Genomic DNA, 24697 nt, shown 5'->3' on the forward strand with positions numbered 1-24697 from the left:
AAGCAGCCGTCCTCAGGTGAAAACCAGGTCCGTCGAGGCGACAGAGTCTGAATGAAACAGCACACGGGCTTAGAGCATATATATAAGCTGGGCGCATTGACAAATGAATTTGCATATCAACAGCAATTTAGCATATTTATGGGAAATGCAGGAATGTAATTAGTACTGCATATGCATGTGCATTATGCAGGATTAACAGCATCAAAGGGAGCTGCAGTAACTGCAGCTCCCTACGTGACTTTACCGAAAGAACCAAGAAGAAAAAAACAAATAACTTATAAAATATACAAATGACACTTAACTATTTTTATCTTACCAGGTAAAGCCCACTGAACTATTAGCTTTATCAGAAGCAACCTGGCCACAAATAATAGCTCAAAGAAGTGGCATAGCATGAAGAAATGTATAGCAGCCAAATCTAAATAATCTAAATGCAACATCCACGTGTGAACAAAAACAACACAAGGGCTAAGCAAATTAACTAATTCAACATTGGCTAAATCAGCACCTTAAACTCCTGTATACATTAAACAGACTTTATAATGAAGTGCAATGACAAAATAGAGATCCAATTTAAAGAAGAAGAGGTACGGCCGGCCCAGAAGTCCTGGACCCAGTTACTAGCAGATGTTTGGGATCTATCCTTGAGTCTGAGCCCAGTTTTGCAACAGACTTAATGCAGCGTTGTTCGTCCAAACAGCTCACTCTGTGTGCGATCGGTTGCGGCGCAATCGTCATGGACTGGACCCATGAGAGTGCAATAACACATTTTCAGACTTACCAAGAGATGGGCACAACAGTGATGGATTCTTGAATCTTGTACAGGATACGCACCGTTGTCCCTTTGTATGATGCCTATGCTTTCTCCAGGCACCCTACTGCAGTTTCCTCCCACTTGTCACACACTCATTCATGGAATCGGGCCGCATAACCCAATGTAGGAACTATCTGAAAAAGAGTACAGTAGAACCTCTGGTCACGACCATAATTTGTTCCATAACTTTGGTCGCAACCCGATTTGGTCGTGACTCGAACCTAATTTCCCCATTGGATTGGATGTAAATACGATTAATCCGTTCCAGACTCCTACGAACTGTATATAAATATATTTTATTTTTAAGCACAAAAATAATTAATTATGCCATAGAACTCACAGTGTAATAGTAAACTAAATGTAAAAACATTGAATAACACTGAGAAAACCTTGAACAACAGAGAAAACTAACATTGCCGCGTCAAAGTTTAGAATCATTCAACAAGATGATTGTTTCGTCTGCTACATCAGTCGATCGATTCTGAGAGAGAGAGAATATTCGTATGAGCAATTCATGTTTCTATTGAAAGTAAGTTAACAATAATATTTGGGTACAGTATTGTTTTTGGAAGCATTCACCGTAATATTGTATAAACGTTTACTTCACCGCATCATCGTATGAATGATGCGAGAAGAGATAAACGGGTTCTTATGTTAGCGATTTACGTACTCAGCGTTTTCACTCTCTAAATTACGACTTGAATGAGGGAAGAGGGGTATGATTACACTCACAAAATTAATATCTTACTAGGAATTTTATGGGTCGCTGTTGTTTGTAAACAACAGGAAATTTGGCGCTTACAAAAAAAAATGGCGCGGAAGGGGAAATCGGCCGCGACCGTGTTTGATCGCCACCCGAGTTTGTGTTCGTGATCAGATTCAAAAATTTTGTGAATTCTTTTGGTCGGAACTCGATCTGGTCGTGGTCAAAAGCGTTCGTGACCAGAGGTTCTACTATATTGAGGCCACGTGAGGATTTCCAGTTTAAAGCCACGTGAGCACTTATCGTAATTACACGAGTATTGTGACCTTGGCTAGACTGATTGTAATCAGAGAACCCAAACAGCAAAGTCGTCTCTTCATGTCCTCAGATTATATTCGTTTATAAACAACCCAGTCAACTTTGCCACTTCACATTTGTCCTTTTACCCACAGGCTGTCCCGCAATGGACGCACTGTCATATTCTCCATCCACCAGCCGCGCTACTCCATCTTCCAGAACTTTGACCGGCTCACGCTGATGCACCACGGGGAGGTCGTGTTTCACGGACCCTCCCTTGACGCCGTGCCTTACTTCTCTTCCATCGGTACCAACTGCGGTCGCCACGCATGCATTTTTTCGCAACGCGATACGCTCGGCACCACCAAGGTCCAATGATGGCCTTTGTGGCGTTCGCAAGAACTGCTGAAGACGGAGCTCCCATGGCTTGGGATAGTCCATCTCGCAGCCATCCCTCGGATCTAGGAAGGCTCGGAACAAATGATACGATGTTCAATTGAACAATATTGCGATTGCAATATTGTTCAATTTGTCGTGCTGTTTTTAGTGCTTTGCTGCACTCTTCAACAGCTGTGGCCAGGATATATAATGCGATGCCCAAACCACTGTGCCACTGCTCTTCCCCATATAATACTATGCAGTTACAAGGCCATAAATGTGGGGTTGTACACAACTCATTATATAATGTCAGTGTAATATGGGTGATACAATGCAAACATGTATAGACATATGAGCATTCTTTTTTTCAGCACCATCTATTTTAAGCAGGTAAACATTTATCCATTTGCCAATTGGCTGGTATATCAAAGTATTTGAATATTTGTCTGTTGGTTAATTATTTCCTTACTGCAGTCACGAGTCAAAGTGAAAATCAAAGCAGGTCTCCCTGCTCAACTACGCTTGGGATGGGGCTCAGTGTATCGGCAGCCCTCAACCAGTGGTGGTCTTTCCTATGGCAGGGAACTGTTGCTCCGAAGGATAACCCAATTTTTTTTACTTGCGTAGATGAATAATCCACTGAGTTTTCCCATTTGAACTTGCGTCCTTACGATCGTACGTGAAATTCTGCAATCGCAGTGCCGCACATTCTGCCCTTTTATATTGCCAGGTGTATCACACAACAATCTTGTCCTCACAAGAGGACTCATTTTAGCTTATCTTGTCCGTATCATTCTCCAATGAGTTCAAATGCACAGGAGGCCTCATATTTTTTTTATGTTTTAATGAATTCTTCGTAGCAACCGCTGTTCCTCCCGATCTCCAACACCCTGTCTCTATGCTCCAAACTCTGTCTCCACACCCCCCGCAGGCTACGAGTGCGAGGCGTTTAACAACCCGCCTGATTTCTTCCTGGACGTGATTAACGGGGAAATTCTCCTTTCGGGGCATCACGGCATTGGAAGCGGTGGTCGCACAGCGAAATCAGTCGGTGAGTTCTACACGTGATCACCGACAGGAAAACACGAGATCACGGGCACGAGCAAAGGCCTGTGTGCTCACAGCCAGGCCCGTGTTTCACATGGAGCACCAGAGGCATAAAGCTACCAAATGTCTCCGTTTGGCTGATACAGTCCAGGTTTCAGAAAAGCTGTCCCGGTGTCCTGAGGCACTTGCAAAAGATCGGGATTTTGTCCTAGTTTTAACATTTCTGGCCTCTTACTCGATTCATAATATGGACAAAGAGGTTAGCAAAGGAGTAGAGGGCCCCATGAGCTGTACGAGGGCCTCTTAGCAGTAGGTGGGGACAACGTCAGAGAGAGTGAGGTCACTCACAATGAGCGGGGCTAGTGATTGAGTGGGTGTGGATACATAAAGTGGGCAGGTCTGCCCTCTCACCGTGTGTCTTGGTTGAGCCTCCCTGACATTTGATAGATGTTTTGTTGTTGTTGTTAATGTGTCAGTGCCAAGCTAGCATGTATATCGTGACAATGTTCATAAGCACAACAATCCCAGGATATCTGCCAGTTGTGAATCAGGAGCTGTCAAGCTACCACCTTGGTCTGTGTCAAATCAATTGTGACTCAACAGGCCCAGTAAGGAAATTTAATTTTTCTCACAACAAACACGTTGCCTTGCCAGGACATCCACGTTCTAGTTTTTTTGTAATGTGCACACATCTTAATATATGTAGATATTCAAAATGTGTGCATGTTGAACTTCTTTCGCACCGTACGTAGCCAACCGTGATAATCGGAGGTGTGCGGAGGAAGGACAACAAACAAAAACGCAACAAGCAGTTCGAAAGAAATGAGTTTTCAATTTAGAAAATTGAAAAGCAATCATTAATTCGTACTTTTAAATATGTACATCAACATCTGGAGCTTGAGGAAGAGAGGCCTAATGAAGTGGTTCCGTGACATCATAGTGCAGGGATATTCGATGACTTCATGTGATGCTGCGCTCAATGTCGAAGCTCTGTGAGCACGTTTCTGCACCTCCCGACATGACTCTGGCAGAGCATCTTCTTGGTTCTTTCGGTAAAGTCACGTAGAATGGAAATAATAAAATAATAAACATAAAACATTATAAAATAATTCTCACGACGTTTACTAATCTAATCCCATATCTGCATTTCCCATAAATATGCTAAATTCCTCTTGATATGCAAATTATTTTGTCAAGGCGCTCTTCCCCCTCCAACCCAGCTTAAATAGAAGCTCCAAGCCTGGGGTGTTTCATTCAGACTCTGTCTTCTCGACAGCCCTGTTCTTCATCTGAGGACGGCTGCTTGCGTTGTGGCCGAAACGTCGTGAGAATTATTTTATTATGTTTTATTTTTATTATTTTATTATTTCCATTCTACATGACTTTACCGAAAGAACCAAGAAGATGAATCCCTGCAGTCACGAAAGCTTTAAATCGAAATCTGGCAGAGCAGTTTGGGATTTGCAACTGCTGCATAAAGAATCATAAAGATAACGATTTTTTTTTCGATTTCAAGCTTTCGTCACTGCAGGGATTCATACTCTTGGTTGTTTCAGTAAAGTCACGTAGAAGGGAAATAATAAAATAATAAAAATTAAACATAATACAATTCTCACGACGTTTCGGCCACAACGCAAGCAGCCGTTGTGGCCGAAACGTCGTGAGAATTTTATTGTTTTATTTTTATTTTACTTTTATTTCCCTTCTACGTGACTTTACCGAAAGAACCAAGAATATGAACAGAGGAATGCTTTGTTTCTTGCAGGAAAGCAGCGCAATGGGAGCTGCAATGATGATGATGATGTCGAACGTGGGGGTGATAGTATGGAGAAAGGCGGCGGTCTGGAGCTGGCACAAGCCTACAAGTCGTGCCACCACTGGGCTGACACCCAGCGCCGACTGGAGGGCATCGGGAACGTGGCGGCCGTGCCAGTCGTCATACGTAGCCACTACGCCACACGCTTCCACTACCAGGTGTGCGACAGCCACCAGGGAAACGGCGGTCGTGATGGTGGTGATGATGACGCAGATGTTGCTTCCACTACTGTTGATAACACTGGTCAACAAAAAAAAAAAATTCTGGCCTGGACTTTTGCAGCTGTATTAGACTAATTTCAGGGTGCTGATTCCAACTCTGATCTCAGATTAGCTCTATCACATCAATTTTATGCTATCGGCATACCCCATTTTCATTGATTTTACCCGAAATTAACTCTGTCACTTATGATTGCAAGTTGTTGCGAGTCAGTGACTGCTTTAGTGTTAAAATATGGTGCTGTATTTTTAGGATAGTGTGTTTATAATATCATTTTATGTATATATCCACATTAATTTAATATTTTTCTTCTGCAGTTTCTATTGAAAATGCAATATTTGATATCTCAAAAACCTGATGTGATAGACCAAATACCTTATGCCAGAAAAAGTGTGTTGACCAGTGTAATCCAGATGTTGATGGTGCCTCGATACTGTTGCTGCTGCTGATGATGATCGTGACCGTGATTATGTTTATGTGGCTGCTATGGATGATGATTGTGATTCTTCTAACGCTTATAGAGATGAGAACGGCGATGATGGTGATACTTATGCTGCTGATGTAGATGCTACTTGTGATGCTGCTACTGTTGATGATGGAGTGAATAATGATGCACTGATGCGGCTGCTGCTGGTGATAACGATTTTAGCCCTGACACTTGCTGATGATGATGATTTTCATCATCAAGACTGGGCAAATGTCACCCTGCCCAGGACTGCCGTCGGCTCTTATTCACACACCGCAGCTGTTAGAGAATGGTAGAGAACACTTTCTGCGGAGTTTGCATGGCTGGCAATGATTACACTAGTTTACACGAGTTCTCCGTGATCTGCATCAGTTGCCGCCAGTGGTTTTACATCACCTGAATCAAGATTAGGAAGGTCTTATAAAAGCAATTGTTCCAATGCGGAATCTGGGATCATTTGAATCGGCATCATTCTGGATTCCTGAGCGTATTCTTCATCTTGTATAACGTATGCAAGGTGTATTGAGGCCGATAGCAAGGTGAAAATGGCAAAATATTATCATGGTGATTATTTCGTGGTGGGAATAAACTAAACTATTTAAAACTAAACTATTAACTTTTTTTATTTACCAGATAAGGCCCACTGAGCAATAGAGCTCTTTTTCAGAAGTGACCTGGCCCCAAATGATAGCTCAACGAAGTGGCTTATCACGTGGACATTTATAGCAGCCAAATACTCTAAACGCACGTTTCAAAATGTGGAGGGAAAAACCGGAGGACTCGGAGAAAAATCCACACAACCACGGGGAGAACATACAAACTCCAAATATACAGGCGTCAGGGTCGGGATCGAACCCACGACCTCCTGTATACCAGACGAGGTAGTTAACATCTCACCACCGTGAGAAAGATTGTGTTGGTTGTGACTATATTCCATGGTGTCTCCCTGCTCAAATGAATACTTGGTGGTGATGATCTCCAAGCTAAAAGTGAATAGGATAACCATTTTTGAAGATATTGATTGCTACATAATCTAAACTTTTGTCTTTATTGCTGGCAGCAAAGATTACACATTGCTTGTTTGGCGTGTAAGGATTGTCTTTCAGCTCAGTGCAAAATCTCAACACATTCGTCAATAGCACTGACTTAAAAGCAAATGCATTTCATAGGCAACACTTTGGGCATTGGCCCTTCTTCATGACACATCAGTTCAGTACAGAGTTATCGATTTCCAACGTTAATTCAGGAAGTAGAAACTGGTTAAAATCATTATCATTGAGAATAGGTTTTCCCCTTTTTTCTGGCAACAAAACAGGTGTTAAGATGTTAAAACACCAAACTGAAACCTTTTACAAGGAATCATGTCTGCGTTAACCACAATACTTGTGGTCAGAATGCTGTATGCCTTTTGGCGTCCTCTGGTCTAACACCGTTTGAGACTAGGCTCGAAAAAAAGCTGTCTCTGGTGTGGACCAATCAGTTTCAAAGACAATGCATAAATTATCAGAGTATGTTTTTTGTTTGCATTGTGGTTAATGCAGACATGATTCCTTGTAAAAGGTTTCAGTTTGGTGTTTTAACATCTCAACACCTGTTTTGTTGCCAGAAAAAAGGGGAAAACCTATTCTCATATTTTAGTACTGGCAAAGGAGGTCCCATGATTTAGAGCATCATCATTGCAGCATTAATTATAAATTATCAGCAGCGGACCATGCTTTCCCACCCGATGACGGACGTTTGCGTTGCGCCCGAAACGTCGTAATTTATTTTATTTTCTACCTACGTGACTTTACCGAAAGAACCAAAGAGTATGGATTCATGCAGTCACGAAAGCTTCAAACCAAGATTAATTATGAAGTCGCTGAATGACATCTTGACATTGAAACAAATTCCTCTCTTGGCACTTGACACAATTTCCTACAGTGCCTCGATATGCCATCACGTATAGACGTGTCATAAACACAAATTTGATTGCATTTCTATGGAACTTATCAATTGTGCACATTCATCCGAATGTTGCCACATCACCGGCACTCAACGACCTACTCTTGCTAGCAACGCCACGGGACTCTTTTAGTCGGCGTGAATCGGCAAGTGAGCACATCTCTCTTTTGACACCTGTGCTGCCGGGGTGCATTATCAATGGGTGAGAGTCGATTTACAATCGTGGGTCTATGGACTCGGAAGCGAGGTTGCTGACCGAGAATATATGTATGTAGAACTTCTTTCGCACCGTACGTAGTCAACCATGCTCATCAGAGGTGCGGGGGAAGGACAGCAAACTAAAGACAAAAAGCAGTTTTAAAGAAATGAGTTTTCAATCTCGATTTAAAAGTGCATAGCTCCAGTAATTTCCTAATATCGGAAGGAAGAGCATTCCAGACGGCTGCAGAAGCGCATCTGAAAGTGTGCAATGCAGTTAAATTTCGATTTAAAGCTTTCGTGACTGCAGGGATTCATCTTCTTGGTTCTTTCTTCACCCGAGGATGGCTGCTTGCGTTGTGGCCGAAACGTCGTGAGAATTATTTTATTATGTTTTATTTTTATTATTTTATTATTTCCCTTCTACGTGACTTGACCGAAAGAACCAAGAAGATGTGCAATGCAGTCTTTTGTTCGATGGTTTATGCTCCTTGACGAGATTCATTTGAAGCAAGCACTTCGTGTGTAATGATGGCAAGTAGCCCGCAGGGCTGCCGAGGCATGGGCTAGAGTGAGAGGTGAGAGTCTGCTTGCTCCCCGTGTGCCCAGCTGTACATCGTGTGTGGACGGACCGTGAAGAACATGCTGAGGAATCCGCAGACCTCGTTCATGCAGTACTTCATCAACACCCTCTTCGCAGTCCTCGTGGGCCTCATCTACTGGCAGATATCGGACGAACCTCCAGCCGCCATCCAGAACAGGTGGGTGTCTTACAGCCAAGCCGAAGTCTCAACGACGCATCTCCCCCCTACCCCTCCCAACGTCGTCAACCGTGATCAATCCACTGCTGGACGAAGGACCGCCCAAGCCGTCATCAGATATCGCAGTGTTGGTCATAATAATGGTGGTGGTAGAATTGACGTTATTGATGATGTTGATGCTGGTGGAATTGTATGTGCAGGATGGGAGTGTTTTTCTTCCTCATCATCAACCTGGTGTTTGCGAACCTGTCGGCCGTGGAGCTCTTCCTCTATGAGCGGGTCCTCTTCATGTGAGTTTCACACCAACAACCCCTGCAGTCCCCACTCCACTCCCCACCTCCTTTTTTGGAGGAACATTTCCCTTACCGATCGCCAGATAGGACATTTAAATACCTTGGGCAGGATCACACTTTGACACACATGCCTCAAGGGGGCCTCGCAGTCACAGAAGTGACTGTACACATTAAAATAAGTGTTTCTAGTTACCGAATCAAGGTTGGGAGGGTCTTATAAAGCAATTGTTCCAATGCGGAATCTGAGATCCTTTGAGTCGGCACCACTCTGGAGTCCTGAGGTCCTTTGAACCTGGTCAGTATGGTCAAGGCACTGCTTGCAGTGGTGGAAAAATATCGTTCGCAAGGGCCGTTTTTGAGAGGCAGCCCTCATGTGGCCACGTGCCGTTTGAAATGAAGTCACGGGCCGTGTTCGGCACGTGGGCAATGGAGTTGCCTCCCCTTGAGTAGACACCGAGCTGGGTTACGTGGAGGCAACTGCCATGTCTGGGTATCACTTGCTTCGAAATGTTAACGTTCGACCAGCACGAGTTCCCCCGCTGAGTGGCACGGTTGGCTACGTACGGTGCCAAAGAAGTTCAACACAGGTACGTACAAGTACTGTGTGCGAGGGGGGCGGGGACTGGACGATCGTGGCTTACGTTGAGGGTACTTCCTCCGCAGGCACGAGAGCTCGAGTGGGTATTACCGCACCTCGGCGTACTTCCTCTCCAAGGTGTTTGCCGACCTGCTGCCCAACCGCATTGTGCCCATCGTCATCTTCGCCGCAATCTCTTACTTCATGATCGGTAAATGACGTCTTTATCGTCATGCATGGTGGAGAGCGTCCTCATGAGAGGTTGGTTTTTCAGCCGTGGGAATGTGACATGTATTTTTAACCACTGGCTCGAGACTTGTTGGAGGGGAATGATCGCTTTTTAAATATTGATCTGGATTTGCATTGAGTAGAAACTCAAAAATCAGGAAAATACAGAACATCACCAGGACAAAAAAAATTGGAGTGGGTGGAAATAGAAAGGATTAAAAATGAGGAGCGAATGAACGACATCAAAGTCACTGGGGGCAGAACGACAGCACGCGTGCGGGAGCGTGGCAGCTACGCTCACCTGCGCATCAGCAGAGTCCCCCATGGAATGTCTAAGAACACGGCACAGCAGAGGTGGCTGGCCCAGTCTGCTGTCCAGAAATCCCAACCAGTCACCACCATCCATCCCCACCAACTGCCAACCCAGGCTGAAGCGGTGTCGTAGCGGCCAAACCACAATGAGAGTTACCCCGCTGCAATGCAACAGCAGTTGCAGCAAGGCCCCGTGGGAGACTCCATGATGCAATGCGTCACCAACGAAGTGGTGCATTGCGTGTGGCGATTCCCACACTGCCAGGTGAGGCCCCGGGATGTCACCCAGTTATACAACTAAACTATTTTTATTTTACCAGGTAAGGCCCACGTGAGCTGTATAGCTCTTTTTCAGAAGCGGCCTGGCTATCAAAAATGACAGCTAAACGAAGTGGATTATCATCACGTGGAAATTTATCGCAGCCAAATACTCCGGCAAGCGCATGTTGATTCTAAATGTGGAGGGAAAAACCGGAGGACCTGGATAAAAATCCACGTGACCATGGGGAGAACATGCAATCTCCAAATATGCAGGTGTCGGGGTCGGGATCGAACTCACGACCTCCTGTATACCTGGCGATGTAGTTAGTGGGGGTAGTGGGAGGGGAAATGCCAGGAGTGCACGATAAGGTGGATAACTAAGCAGGCCCAAATGTAGGCGTGAATACATGTTTTTGTATCTGAATACGAAGTAAAATAATACAAATGGGAAGGTAAAAGCAGGGAAAGCATTAGTAATGAAAATTGCACTGTCTGCAAACCAAGACCGAGCAGAGAAACACAGGGAGAGAAAATCAGGCATGTCCACGACAGAGGGACAGCCTGATGATTATGGGGTCTGTGCTCACTTCTGTACAAATACCGACACGACTCAACGTCTGACACCGCGATGACGATGACGGTAATGGGAATTTCTTCTTTTAAATGATGGTGCTTCTACTGATGATGATAATGATGATGACATAGCGCTGGTCACCTCCATATAAACATTGTTCAAGATGGCTGTATATTGATAGTGATTCATGATAGTGTTATTAATTATGGTCTTGGTGGTAATTATTGTTGCTGATGATGTTGACGATTCTACTATTGTGATTTAAAGCTTTCGTGACTGCAGGGATTCATATTCTTGGTTCTTTTGGTAAAGTCACGTAGAAGGGAAATAATAAAGTAATAAATTGTTGTTATTTTATTATAATAAAGTAATAAATTGTTATTATTTTATTATTTCCTTTCTACGTGACTTTACCAATAGAACCAAGAATATGATTTTACTATTGCTACTGCTATTGCTACTGCAGACAATCACGACCATGATATTGCCGCTGTTGATGATTTTGTTGATTCTAATACTGCTGCTGCTGATGATGATGTTGACGATCCTACTCTTGCTCCTGCTGCTGCTGCTGATCATGCTGCTGCCGTTGATGTTGTTGATCCTAATGCTGCTGCTGCTGATGATGTTGACGATCCTACTGTTGCTGTAGCTGCTGCTGCTGATCATGCTGCTGCCGTTGATGTTGTTGATCCTAATGCTGCTGCTGATGATGATGACGATCCTGTTGCTGTAGCTGCTGCTGCTGCTGATCATGCTGCTGCCGTTGATGTTGTTGATCCTAATGCTGCTGCTGCTACTGATGATGACGGCGATTGCATTGGCGGTGACGACGCCGGTGACGATGACGATGCAGCGCCACGTGCCCGCGTTCACCGGTGCCGTTGCACGCTCGGCAGGGCTGCGGCTGGACGTGGTGGCGTTCTTCCTCTTTGCGCTCACGCTCGTGCTCACGAGCCTGGCGGCAGTGAGCCTCGCCTTCCTCGTGTCGGCCAGCGTCAGCATCTTCGCCGTCGCCAACGCCCTCATCGCCATCCCCTACGTCTTCATGATGGTTAGGCGTAGCCACGAGGGCACTCCCACCCCCTGTGTGCATTGTGGAGTCCTCATTTTACACGTTGGCTTTCATGACCGATGTTTCTGTTGGGTTAGGATGGCGTAAAAAAATGTGTTGTGTCGTCAACATTCCTCCACCAGACACGGCCGATTTAATAAAAGTATTACTGCTTCAGCAGCACCACTGGTGTTGTTGTTGTTGGACAGCCCCTCCGATTAGCACGGTCCCGCACCTCTGATTAGCACGGTTGGCTACGTATGATATGAACACACAGAGCGATCCACGCAACATTTACATGCGTTCAGCGTTTCATTGGAGATGAAATTCAGCATTTTCAAGTTTAAAGGAGCTCGGATCTCAAGCTCTGAGATCTCAAGATCTGAGCTCCAGTAAATCTGCAGCGAAACGTCGTACCCAATTCGATGTTGTGAGATTATTCTCCAACACACCGTTGGCGCTGCTGAAGCAGGGATATAATTTAGGGCACGTTTGATTCACGTGACACTTGTATTAATCGGCTGTCGGGTGGAGGAAGATGACAACACGTTTGTACACGTCCTAAACCAACAGAAACCAGTCGGCCGTTCCACGCAATAGGCAATCTCATCTTCACAATTTCAAAATCAACATTGATAATACACAGGGTGCCATTTTGAAGGTAGCAGTCTATACGTTTTGAAAACGTGTTTTTTGGAATAAGTTAATGGTTTGACACGTGCGCAAAAAATGTAATGCACCATCGTCATCCCAGCATGGATCAAAGAGTCAGTGCGCCCTAGTTTCCACACGGTGGCGAGAACGTCACCGTTTTCTTCCTTCTCATCTGGAGGGCACATTGGCAGAAGGCGCCCTCTACTCTCACTTCTCCACTCAGCACCCATCGCTTGAGCCGAGCGTGCGTCCCCGATTCGTCCACCGTTTCACATCATCTCACCGTGCCTTTGGTCCTCTTCTTCTTCTTTCGTATGGCCGATTTAACGATGCAATGCCCGATCCACAAGCACGAAGGAAAACCTCACAGCGATACACTCCCGCTGCTCCTGATGCGGTTATCTGGCTTGACCACCTGAATGTGACATTTTTGTTTGCTGCTCTGCATCTGACATCAGTCGTACCTTCGATCATAATCGGCGTCAAACCACCGGCACCCCATTTGCCCAATCTTGTTTTCGGTCCTTCTCCCTCCTTGCATCCCTCCACTGGAAAAAAAAAAACCTTCCCCTGTACATTGAGCAGCACTGCCCATGGACTCAGCACTGCACCATAGACTCAACACTGCCCATAGACTCAGCACTGCCCATAGACTCAACATTGCCCATAGACTCAACACTGCCCATAGACTCAGCACTGCCCATAGACTCAACACTGCCCATAGACTCAGCACTGCCCATAGACTCAACATTGCCCATAGACTCAGCACTGCCCATAGACTCAACACTGCCCATAGACTCAACACTGCCCATAGACTCAGGACTGCCCATAGACTCAACACTGCCCATAGACTCAGCACTGCCCATAGACTCAACATTGCCCATAGACTCAGCACTGCCCATAGACTCAACACTGCCCATAGACTCAACACTGCCCATAGACTCAGCACTGCCCATAGACTCAGCACTGCCCATAGACTCAACATTGCCCATAGACTCAACACTGCCCATAGACTCAGCATTGCCCATAGACTCAGCACTGCCCATAGACTCAACACTGCCCATAGACTCAACACTGCCCATAGACTCAGCACTCCCCAAAGACTCAACACTGCCCCCAGATTCAGCACTGCCCATAAACTCAGCACTGCCCATAGACTCAGCACTGCCCATAGACTCAGCACTGCCCATAGACTCAGCACTGCCCATAAACTCAGCACTGCCCATAGACTCAGCACTGCCCATAGACTCAGCACTGCCCATAGACTCAGCACTGCCCATAGACTCAGCACTGCCCATAGACTCAGCACTGCCCATAGAATCAGCACTGCCCATAGACTCAGCACTGCCCATAGACTCAGCACTGCCCATAGACTCAGCACTGCCCTTAGACTCAACACTTCCCCTGTACATTAAGCAGCCTCCCTCCTTAATCTCCTTCCATTCCTCTCACAGCTTCACCTCTTCTTTATTGCCCATTCTCTGCCCTCCCCTTGCCCCTCCACTCCTTCCCGTCCCTCCCCTACCCTTACATAATCTCTAAGTACCCCTCTATCGCTGTCACTCATTCCTCAATCCTTGCACGGCAGTAATAAAGGGAAGGGATTTTAATAGTATTACTGCTAACCCTACTTCTTCCCTTTATTACTGCTAATCCTACATAATACATGAGCATAATATGACTTTGAGACCCCCCCCCCCCCACCTCCTACACATTCCACATATCCGCATTTTCCATAAATATGCGAAATTCCTCTGTTGATATGCAAATTCCTTTGTCAAGGCGCCCTTCCTCCTCCAACCCAGCTTAAATATACGCTGCCAAGCTTGGTGGTGTTCATTCAGACGCTGTCTTTCCGACAGACCTGTTCTTCACCTGAGGACGGCTGCTTGCGTTGTGGCCGAAACGTCGTGAGAATTGTATTTTATTATGTTTTATTTTATTATTTCCCTTCTACGTGACTTTACTGAAAGAACCAAGAAAATTACATATGCCAGAATTGCAGCCCTAACTGGTTGACCCACTGTTCCCAAGTAAAAAGCCACTCAATTTATTCTATGAATTACCCACATCTATAATACATCTGAAATGCAGGTCTGAAATTGTGGACCCTGCTCAGTTTTTCATTCACCCTCACCGAGTCTCAAGACTCCTGCTCACGAGAGGCCTGCCTGGAATGTTTGGCCAACTCCACATTGAGTGATAAAATAACAAATAAACAGACACAGGTCTGTTTCGTCACGTAAAGGTAAAGTGACGTATTTGTACATCAGCCAACGGGGCTTTAATCGGCCTTCAAATGTGAAAGAGGCCTGGTAGTGCGTAATCTGATTGCCGGTAACCCATTGCGTGGTCACTGCAGGTGTTTGGTGGGTTCCTCGTGAACCTCAACACCATGCTGGACTGGCTGTCCTGGATCAAGTATGTGAGCATCTTCCGCTACGGCATGAACGTGAGTTGACCCAGGACAGAACCGTCATCTTTGGCACAAGGCCGTCGGTGTATCTTTGTACGGCGCAGGGTCAGATACCGTTAGCGAGCACTCGTTAAAGGGCGACGGGGCACGCGCAGAAGTGCTGTGGCCAACATCGTTCCCGACCGACTTTTTCACCCCAGTGTCAATCTTTACGGACCGTGCCAGCTGCTCCATTAAGGCTGAGTTGACCTGAGGGAAACCCAGGGCAAGTTTAAATGCCACTCGTCACTTAGGCGGCGCTTGGCCGAAAATAAAACGCAAGTCGATGGGATTGTAGCGCAGTGCACGGACCATCGCTAATCTGATACTGTCATTGGAAATAAATAAACAAGTATAAAGAATGGGCGAACTGAATATTTTCATTAAACTAAACTTTTTTTTTATTTTACCAGGTTAGGCCCACTGAGCTATACAGCTCTTTTTCACAAACGACATGGCCCACAAATGATAGCTTAACGAAGTGGCTAATTACGTGTAAATTTATAGCAGCCAAATACTCTAAAACGACGCGTGTTTTTTTATGTGGAGGGAAAATGTGGGGGACTCAGAAAAAAATCCACACGAAAACACGGAGAACATGCAAACTCCAAATATACAGGCGTCAGGGTCGGCATCGAACCCGACCTCCGACATCCCAGGTAATGGTAATGGCTATGTATCAACCACGTGGTAGATCACACGTCTCCTTCATCTTCTTCCAGGCGCTGTCAATAAACGAAATGAAGGACGTGCAGTATTGCAGTAACATGACCTGGTGAGTATGCACACAAGCATATAAACGTCATACATCACCGGTCCCAGCCTCACCACTCACCCACCTGGTGAGCGCGTGCAGGGCCTCTAAGTTTGATGGACGTCCAGGGACGTTATAGTTTTGGGAGCCTTTCTTACTATACTCAGTTCGATAATTGGGTTTTTACCCTTCTGTCTGGCAACAAAACTGACACCTTTTTAGAAGGAGTCATGTTTGCATAGACCGCAATACCTGCAGTCATAATACAAAAAAAAGACATAACTCTGATAATGTGCACTGTCATTGAAGTTGACATGACTCCTTGTAAAAAGGTGTCAGTTTTGTTGCCAGATAGAAGGGTAAAAAAACAATTATCATATTTTTTACTGGCAAATGAGGTTCCCATGGTATACTCAGTTCCTTCGCTGTATTATTTACCACCACCAATGCCTGATGCCACACACACTCCATTGTTATTCGTCTGGGTCATTTCAGTTCGAGTATTTTAAATGTGATATATACAAATTGTAAAGCGAAATCAAAGTTAATACGAACAAAACTCATAACTGGTAGTAATGTCTTCTTGTTTCTTTCGGTAAAGTCACGTAGAAGGGAAGTAATAAAATAATAAAAATAAAACATAATAAAACAATTCTCACTGAAGAAATGCTGTTTTTAATGACCTAGAAGATGTATCATAGAGCGAGCGTATCGTCAGCCATTATAGAGCAGTATAAAATCAAAAGCCCTAAGTGAGTTGGGCTCTTGAGCAACGTGGTGAAGGGTTTCTAATGCCACAGAATTGGTCAGATCATTACGTGGGTCTAACCAAAAGTCGCATGTGCTTCTGTGTCATAGCATGAGCGGATCCAAATTCCTGGAGCAGCAAGGCATCGACTACAGCTTGTGGGGCTTCTGGCAGAATCAGCTGGCACTGGCAGTGATGACGGTGGTGTTCATGATTCTGGCGTACGTGCAGATGCTAAGGATCAATCGATGGAAGTGACGAGTACTTGGTCATGTCAGGTGTTGGGTTTTGCAGATGTGCGGCATTGAAGCCAATGATTGTATTGTTGCATCATCCTTAGATATGGCAAGGATCTTCCTCAGATATTGTACGACTAAATTACAAGATGACTCAAGCACCGTTTCAAAAAAGTAATTGGTTTGAAGGTCCACCTGAATGCGAAAACACAAAAAATGTCAGAATCTTTATCGTGTTTGTCGACTGGAGGAATCCGATGAGCTGTGAAGCTCTGTTTCACAGCTGTCCAGTGTGATGGTTATGAGCGACAACTCTAGTTACAGCTCAAAGCCTATGTACTTTCTTCATAACTGCTGTGCGCAACACAAAAAATGTTGAATGTTCACAAAAGTATCTTGGCATCTGGCTGAATTATCATGTCAACTTAAAATCTCATATTAAAAAAATGAATACAAATTAAGAAACTCGGGGCTTCGTATCGAAACAAATCCGGTTTGCCATCTTCTACACAGAAACATTTGATAGCCACTGGCTTCTCAATGCCTCTCCGAGACTGCTGGCACACAAGTCAACCTCTAAAGAAACTTTGTATTTTCTCAACCCCCTCTTTCATTCCACCGTATGCTTTATCTTGCAAACTACTCCACTCAACACTGTGATCTTTATTCCAAGACCGGCATTCATCCTCGGTGGGAAGATTCATTGGGCCAAGTTCATCTTCAGTGCTTACTCAACGCAAGCCCCTCACTTATCCAGCGGAGTTTATTCAATGCCCCACACAGCACAAACGCACACTGTACCGAGCAAAAATAACTCACCCGATTCCCACTCACTCTGTTAATGCCCCAAGGACCTGGAATTCCATCGTTTCACACGCGTCCTTGGTTACTCTCACACCTGAATCACAAATTGATGCCGAGCCATCAATTCTTTACAGCTTCAGCTGCAGTTGCTCTTGACATAGGTCCTTGTTTGTTTACACACTTGTCAACCTATAGCTGCTTAATGTTTAATGCGTCTGCTGCGTAGTTTTGTAGTTTATGCGATGATCAATCTGGAGGGAATTTGCCCAAACTGATTGTGCTGCAGCGAATTTAAAGTTAAGCTTTGATTTAACGTTCATATCGTTTCGCAATATTTTTATTCCTCATGTGAGTTGTGTTTTTGCTTTCGTTCTGATTTCTTTACCGTATTGTACTTCGTTTGATTGCCGATTTTAGTCAGGAATTTAATTGAAGCAGCAAGTGAGAACATGTGAAAAGACTATCCAAATTTCTCAGTCAGATCTGCGAGAGTGCAATTGAATACGCGAAACACCGAATGTTGACAACTGTAGAGATAACATGCCGACACACACGTGCTTTGTGTTGCCATTGAATCTTCAGCAATGAAGTCTGACCAAGCACTATGCTGGAGAATATCAAATATACACTTCTTCAGCCATGTAGCCTGAGATTATTTACGCCATGCATTGGAAAACGCGGTTGGCATTGCGTGCCCCCCCCCCCCCTTCCTTTAAATCATTGTGTGGACACGTGCGGTTTAAGCCACCACCGTTAAACACAAGAGGACGGAGGTGCTCACACTCACCGAATATGGACATACATTCTTACAGAACATAAAAGGCAGTATGTGTACCTAAAGTGCATTTTTTACACATCGTAAGCGTGAAACGAAAGTTTGGCAGCTGATGGCAAATGTGCTTGCACACGACAGCATCGGTAAAGACCATTCAATGTGATTACAAATATAACAAAAGACAAACACTTGTGCTCAATACATTTTATTGGATGTTCAAAAATAAACACAGCAATGCTTCCCCCCTCCCCATACAATGCATCTGGAAACGTAAAACTTTTAAATTCAGCTCAACCCGGTGGACCTGCCCTACAGGCCTCGTTTCCAGAAGGGCCTTTAACCAGTTTCTAAATCATCACACGACCCATCCTCGCACAGGATTTAATCTTAGTTAATTATTTTCTTCTTCTAATCGTTTAATAATTACAGGAGCGCCGTTGTGATGTCACCGCAGTGACGAGAACTTAGAAAGTGGGAGAGAGCCCAACCGCAGTGACAGAACCAGAGCACGGCTGCTTGCGTTGTGGCCGAAACGTCGTGAGAATTATTTTATTATGTTTTATTATTTTATTATTTCCCTTCTACGTAACTTTACCGAAAGAACCAAGAAGATAACCAGAGCAGTCCGAGCAATCATAAACGTCACTTTTCACACATTTACGAGGAATTTGGTTCCAAATTGCATTTTTTTAAAGAATATCATTGTGGATACACACGAGCCTGTCTGTTCACGCACACGAGGGCTGCTCGAGTGATTTAATATCAACCATTGCGGAGTTCAATTTTGGAGCAATGACTTTATCTCGTATGGGGAGCAGCACATGGGAACGGTCAACGGACTCCGATTATTATTTCCCCAAAACAAGCCTCGATGCAAATAAGGTAGATAACTTAGTGGTTCCGAAAATCCTCGAGGGCATCGTCACAGTACCGCAGTGATTCTTGCAAAGTTTCCGTCACCCCGGGCCGAATAGGAAACTCCGTAAGCATTGCGTTCATCAGTAGTGGAGGTTTTTTGTAAACCTGTCTAAATAGAGAGAAGGGGGAAAAATGTATCGCCGATTCACAAAATAAAGCAATGTTTCAAACTTGGCTTGAAAGGTGATTTCACATATTACGTATAGCCTTATCAGACTTGGAGCAAGTGTTGTTTGCGTGCACCTATGAAGGCTGGAACGGCACACGGAGGGGGTGGGTGGCCAGCACCACGCCCGGCCGCCTTTGTCTCTCCAGTGGCGATGTTTACACAACGCACCAGGTACTCATTTGAGGCTGAGTCTACCTAGGGGAGGAGGCCATATATTCGTCACCGATGTTGGCCGTGAGCAGGAATCAAACTCGGGACGCCGGGTTCATCATAGCGCAGCGCGCTAACCGCTACACCACCGCTCCCCACAAAGAGACGCACCTGCCCAGCCGACCCCAACAACACCCAGTCGGAGCATCGGAGCAATCTCTGAACTCACAAATATAAAAGGCGGTAACAACTACGACGCTCTAGGCACAAGTTAGGTGGTGTTTGTGTGTGTGCAGAATTAGATGGAAGGGTTGAGATCAAATCGCGACAAACAGTTGATCATGCGCTCCCAAGTCTGGCACTGCAAGCAGCATTTGAACCTTTTGGCGGTACCCCCTCGCATCATGTCCGTGATGCAGTCATGTTTAGTCTGTTGATGGTCGGCGATGCGGCAATCGACTCATCTCGACGAGCTGTACACGATGCACCACTACGCCGCGTGCGAGCGTTCAGGGTTTCGGCGCAATCGTCCTCGCTGCGTTTCGACATCGCGGAGTGGCACCACCGATTTCGGATTGATTGGTGCCCCAGTCACGGAGTTAAGGAACACCCCTGGAAAAAATTGCGTCCCAGAAACTAAATATTACTGGGAGAAACCTCCTGGTTACACCAGCCCACAGGGGATTATTTTGTCCGTCCGTCGTGCAGGGAGGGGCTGGGTGGGGAGGGTGGGGCTGGGTGGGGAGGGGAGGGTGGGGAGGGGCTGGGTGGGGAGGGTGTGGAGGGGCTGGGTGGGGAGGATGGGGAGGGGCTGGGTGGAGAGGGTGGTGAGGGGCTGGGTGGGGGTGGGGCTGGGTGGGGAGGGGAGGGGCTGGTCACCCCGTGGTACCCTTATAAAACTCAACGTTTAACCTACTCACGCCGGCTTGTGCCCCCCCTCACAGTCGGGCATATTTGCGGAATACACCACGCCGCCGTTGACCCTGGCCATTGACCGAGCAACGCAACGTTCCTACCAGCTCCCTCCGCAGGAATGTGTTTGATTGCCTCGCCTGTTTTGTATAATTTGGTCACCCCGGGGTACCGCCATGAGGATCATTTGGCTCAACCGTTGATTTTAATCTGGATGTTGAGACTCAAAGGCTGCCTCTCTCAACCAAAAATAGTCAACTCTCATTTAGCCAGAGGGGCAGATATTGTTGAGTTTTTGACTAACCGTGTGTATTTTGAGACGCGTAAACATACTATAATCGTGAAGCGAAGGTTTTGGCAGCTGATGGGCAAATGTGCTTACACAATTCGGCATACATCGCAAAGATAAGCAGTAAAAACAAGAGGGTAGATTATACATCGTCATCGCTATTCTACGCAGGTAAACACATTTTTGCATCACATCATTTACATTTTTTTTTGCATATTCCATGGTTTTTTTTTTGCTGCCCCTATTTACCAGATCATTGAGTCGACTAATATCGATTACATTCGGAACATTATTGGAAGCCACAGCATCAGATCTGATGGTGGAGGAGCAGTGTTTTGCAACGTGAGGCTTGACTGGCAAAGCTATAGACTTCTGCGCTGGTGGTTACAAACCGAGCGCACGGAAATGCGCTCCCCCTACCAAACAGATTGCCTCCGTGTCAGCAGAATACGGAGGAGGGTATTCTCCCGATACGCAGCGATGGCCAAAGACTGCAGTGGCTCTTCCCAAGACAACGATGCCTCATTGTTCACCCCCCCCCTCACCAGACACAACCAGGCCCTATCCCAAACCCCTCCTTCCAAATCCCTCTTGTTTTTTGCAGTCAGTACACCACCAATTACAATAACCCAATTCTTCATTTCAATTGTCATGCCACGTACAATTTTTATAATTGCTGTATAGAAACTGTATCGATGTCAAATTGCGGGGTTCTGCGGTGGTAGCGGTGTGTACAAGCACAGACCACATGCACTCGCCACTTTCGTGTTACCACCAGTTACGCGAGTACTCTGAGACCGCTTCAGGCGAGCGTCTCTCTTCACTTGGCCCACGTGCTCAGAATCATCGTCACGCACTGTTGTGGAGAATGTTAATAACGTGGTAGAGATCACTCCTCCACATCTTTCCATGTGAATATTTTCCGCACAATCCGTCACCCACACGGCCCTTCTGCGGTTGCATCTCGTCAGAAGCTGCGGTTTAATCCGAGGAGGAAGATAATTCATGTTGAAACCGGAGCAGTTTGTTCGTATTGAACTAATGCCGCCGATAAGATGCATTCCCAAAAAGATGTGCAGCTGATGGGGGTTGTGTAAAAATACTGACATGTCTATGTGGAGACACACGGGGAGGTGTTTAGTTACTCAGAAGGGCCTTTAGCCAATTATAAATCTTAATAATCCTTACATGACAGCCTTAATGGCAGACGTGGTGATATTGTTGTGCTTGTGTACAATCAAAGCCGTTTAAAACACTCAACAGCTGTTAGTCACGACCACCACTATTCAGATCTAGAACGCTTCTGCTGTAACAAACACTTTTACAGAGGCAATGGCTGGACAGGCTGCTGGATACGTGGTGATGGTGGCATGTGTTGAACAGACACTCATCCCCCCCTAGAGGTATAAATCCCGGATGTGTGTTGGCTTGCATTATACTTCCCGAATAGCTCCAGTCTTACACTTCCACCCCACAACCCTCGCACGGCATTGCCATCATAAACGCAAGGACTGTAAACTTGGGCTACGCATCAACTGTATCTCTAATTATATTCTTAGGTTTTTTTCGGTAAAGTCACGTAGGTAAAACATTTAAATTAATAAAAGTAAAATAAAAATAAAAATCACGACGTTTCGGAGGCGACACAAGCTTCCGTCTTCAGGTGGAACCGTCACAGCACGATAGCTGTATCAAGTGGGAGAAATTCCAAGAAACAGTATATATATACAAATACTGTTTCTTGGAATTTGCAAGAAACAGTATTTGTATATATATACTGTTTCTTGGAATTTCTCCCACTTGATACAGCTATCGTGCTGTGACGGTTCCACCTGAAGACGGAAGCTTGTGTTGCCTCCGAAACGTCGTGATTTTTATTTTTATTTTATTAATTTAAAATTTTTACCTACGTGACTTTACCGAAAAAACCTAAGAATATGAATCCTTGCAGTCACGAAAGCTTCAAATCTAGAATGTATCTCGAATGTCCATGGAGGCGGCACAGCAATGTGACGAAAGGCCAAAGTTTGCACGCGGCAAGCTCGAGTTCTGAGCAATTCACACTGATCTCATGCTCACTTGAAGTTGTATTGCAAACGAGAAATCCGCAGACTGGGAAAAGACTAATGACAGCTTTTTATTTACGTATTAAATAATATAAAGCGTTGCTAAAGTAGGCGTTAAAAGACGACATGTATTTAGAATGGCAAAGGTTCAGCCGAGCCCTATATACTACAGGCAGTGTCCTTTACGACACCACCTTGTCAAATTTTGTTTTAACTCTTTTGCCAGATGAGTGAGGCTTACCAAACCAGCTGGTTCGTCATGACATCACACCGCCAACACAAGTCATAACCATCACTTTTGTTCTCACGACTGCTATTTCATTTAGCAAAAGTAAAAAAAAACATTAATAAATAAAAACGAATATGGCATCTCCAATAAGAATCGGAAAATCACATGGGGAACTAGTAAACACTTGTACTATAATGAACACGATAATTTGTATTTGATGACATAAAAAAAACATTCCATTATCCCCTGGTCTGCCATGTGGCTATGTCGATGTTGGTCATGTGATTATTAAATTCAGGTCACCAAAAAGTGCCATTAACATATACAGTTGGGTCAAATATTTTGTACTAAATATTGACTTTCCAAAAATTGTAACAGTGGAAACCATGTCATGGGACCTCCTTTGCCAGTGTCAAAATATAAGAATAGGTTTCCCTTTTTTTCTAGCAACAAAACAGGTGTTAAGATGTTAAAACACCAAACTGAAACCTTTTGCACGGAATCATGTCTACATTAACCACAGATACTTGTGATAATACAAACGAAAAGCATGCTCTGACAGGAAATGCATTGTGTTTGAAACCGATTGGTCTAACACCGTTTGAGACTAGGCTCTAAAGAAAGCCGTCTCTGGTGTGGACCAATCAGTTTCAAAGACAATGCATATAAAATAAATTAAATTTTCTACCTACGTGACTTTACCGAAAGAACCAAAGAGTATGGATCCCTGCAGTCACGAAAACTTCCAATCTAGAACAATGCATATACTGTCAGAGCATGTTTTTTGCTTGTATTTTCACCACAAGTATGTGGTTAATGCAGACACGATTCCTTGCAAAAGGTTCAGTTTGGTGCTTTAACATCTGAACTGTTTTGTTGCCATAAAAACGGGGAAAACCTATTCTTTTAGTGGAACAATGCTTTAAACTACACATATACAGTTCTAAATTCTACAAATGCACCTTATCAGTGAATACATAATCAAAAGCAGATGATTATAGAAAATCACGTACAACTTGAAGACTGCTTATCCAAATAAATCAATTCACTACAGCCAGATAAATATTTGGGTCAACCAACAATCACATTTTCTTTTTTGCAAAAAAGTTTAACTCGTTTTAAGTGTGGAAGAAATTATTTGCCAATTTCACTTCCAGTTATGGAGGGAGTGTAGTTTGACAGTTTCATTGCTTCAATGGCTCAAGGATTAATCTTTGTTCCATGGCCATTGGACGTAAAACTGACGATTTGCCAACATCTGAAGGTCACCGAAGACTGCAGGTCAGCTACGCGTCTGTGCTCGGTATGACATTGCATGCAAAGCACGTGCACGCATGTGCTTATAAATGCATTTAATGCAACCGCCTCTGGCAACTTTTTAAAAGATGACCATTAATACTGCAGGATCTTGTGTATGTTACCTGCTTTAGGTAGTGTTGGAAACGTGTGCACATCATTACCAGGGCCTGTGTAGCAGATGATGAAGCAGGATTTGCCACTGCACCATCACTTGAAAGCATTCAATTACCCCCCCCCCTTCGACTGCAGCCGACTACACACACCACTGCTACACATGTAGGAATGGAAAATGACTTC

At 44.8% G+C, this 24697-nt stretch overlaps 1 protein-coding gene across 1 annotated transcript in view; it reads left to right on the plus strand.

Moving 5' to 3' along the window:
- The window catches only part of LOC133341863 (broad substrate specificity ATP-binding cassette transporter ABCG2-like), a 33635-nt gene extending 14185 nt beyond the window's left edge, over window positions 1–19450 (plus strand). The window contains exons 7-16 of the mRNA XM_061550656.1: window positions 1970–2121; window positions 3124–3243; window positions 5005–5213; window positions 8492–8643; window positions 8844–8933; window positions 9600–9724; window positions 11788–11942; window positions 14959–15048; window positions 15774–15826; window positions 16664–19450. Of these exons, the coding sequence (XP_061406640.1) occupies window positions 1970–2121; window positions 3124–3243; window positions 5005–5213; window positions 8492–8643; window positions 8844–8933; window positions 9600–9724; window positions 11788–11942; window positions 14959–15048; window positions 15774–15826; window positions 16664–16811 (1294 nt within the window). The 3' untranslated portion in view covers window positions 16812–19450. The remainder of the gene's footprint in view (window positions 1–1969; window positions 2122–3123; window positions 3244–5004; window positions 5214–8491; window positions 8644–8843; window positions 8934–9599; window positions 9725–11787; window positions 11943–14958; window positions 15049–15773; window positions 15827–16663) is intronic.
- Window positions 19451–24697: the final 5247 nt, after the last annotated feature.

Source organism: Lethenteron reissneri, chromosome 12 (assembly GCF_015708825.2).
Source record: "Lethenteron reissneri isolate LAM-NWPU_2019-01 chromosome 12, ASM1570882v1, whole genome shotgun sequence".
NCBI classification, from domain to species: domain Eukaryota; kingdom Metazoa; phylum Chordata; class Hyperoartia; order Petromyzontiformes; family Petromyzontidae; genus Lethenteron; species Lethenteron reissneri.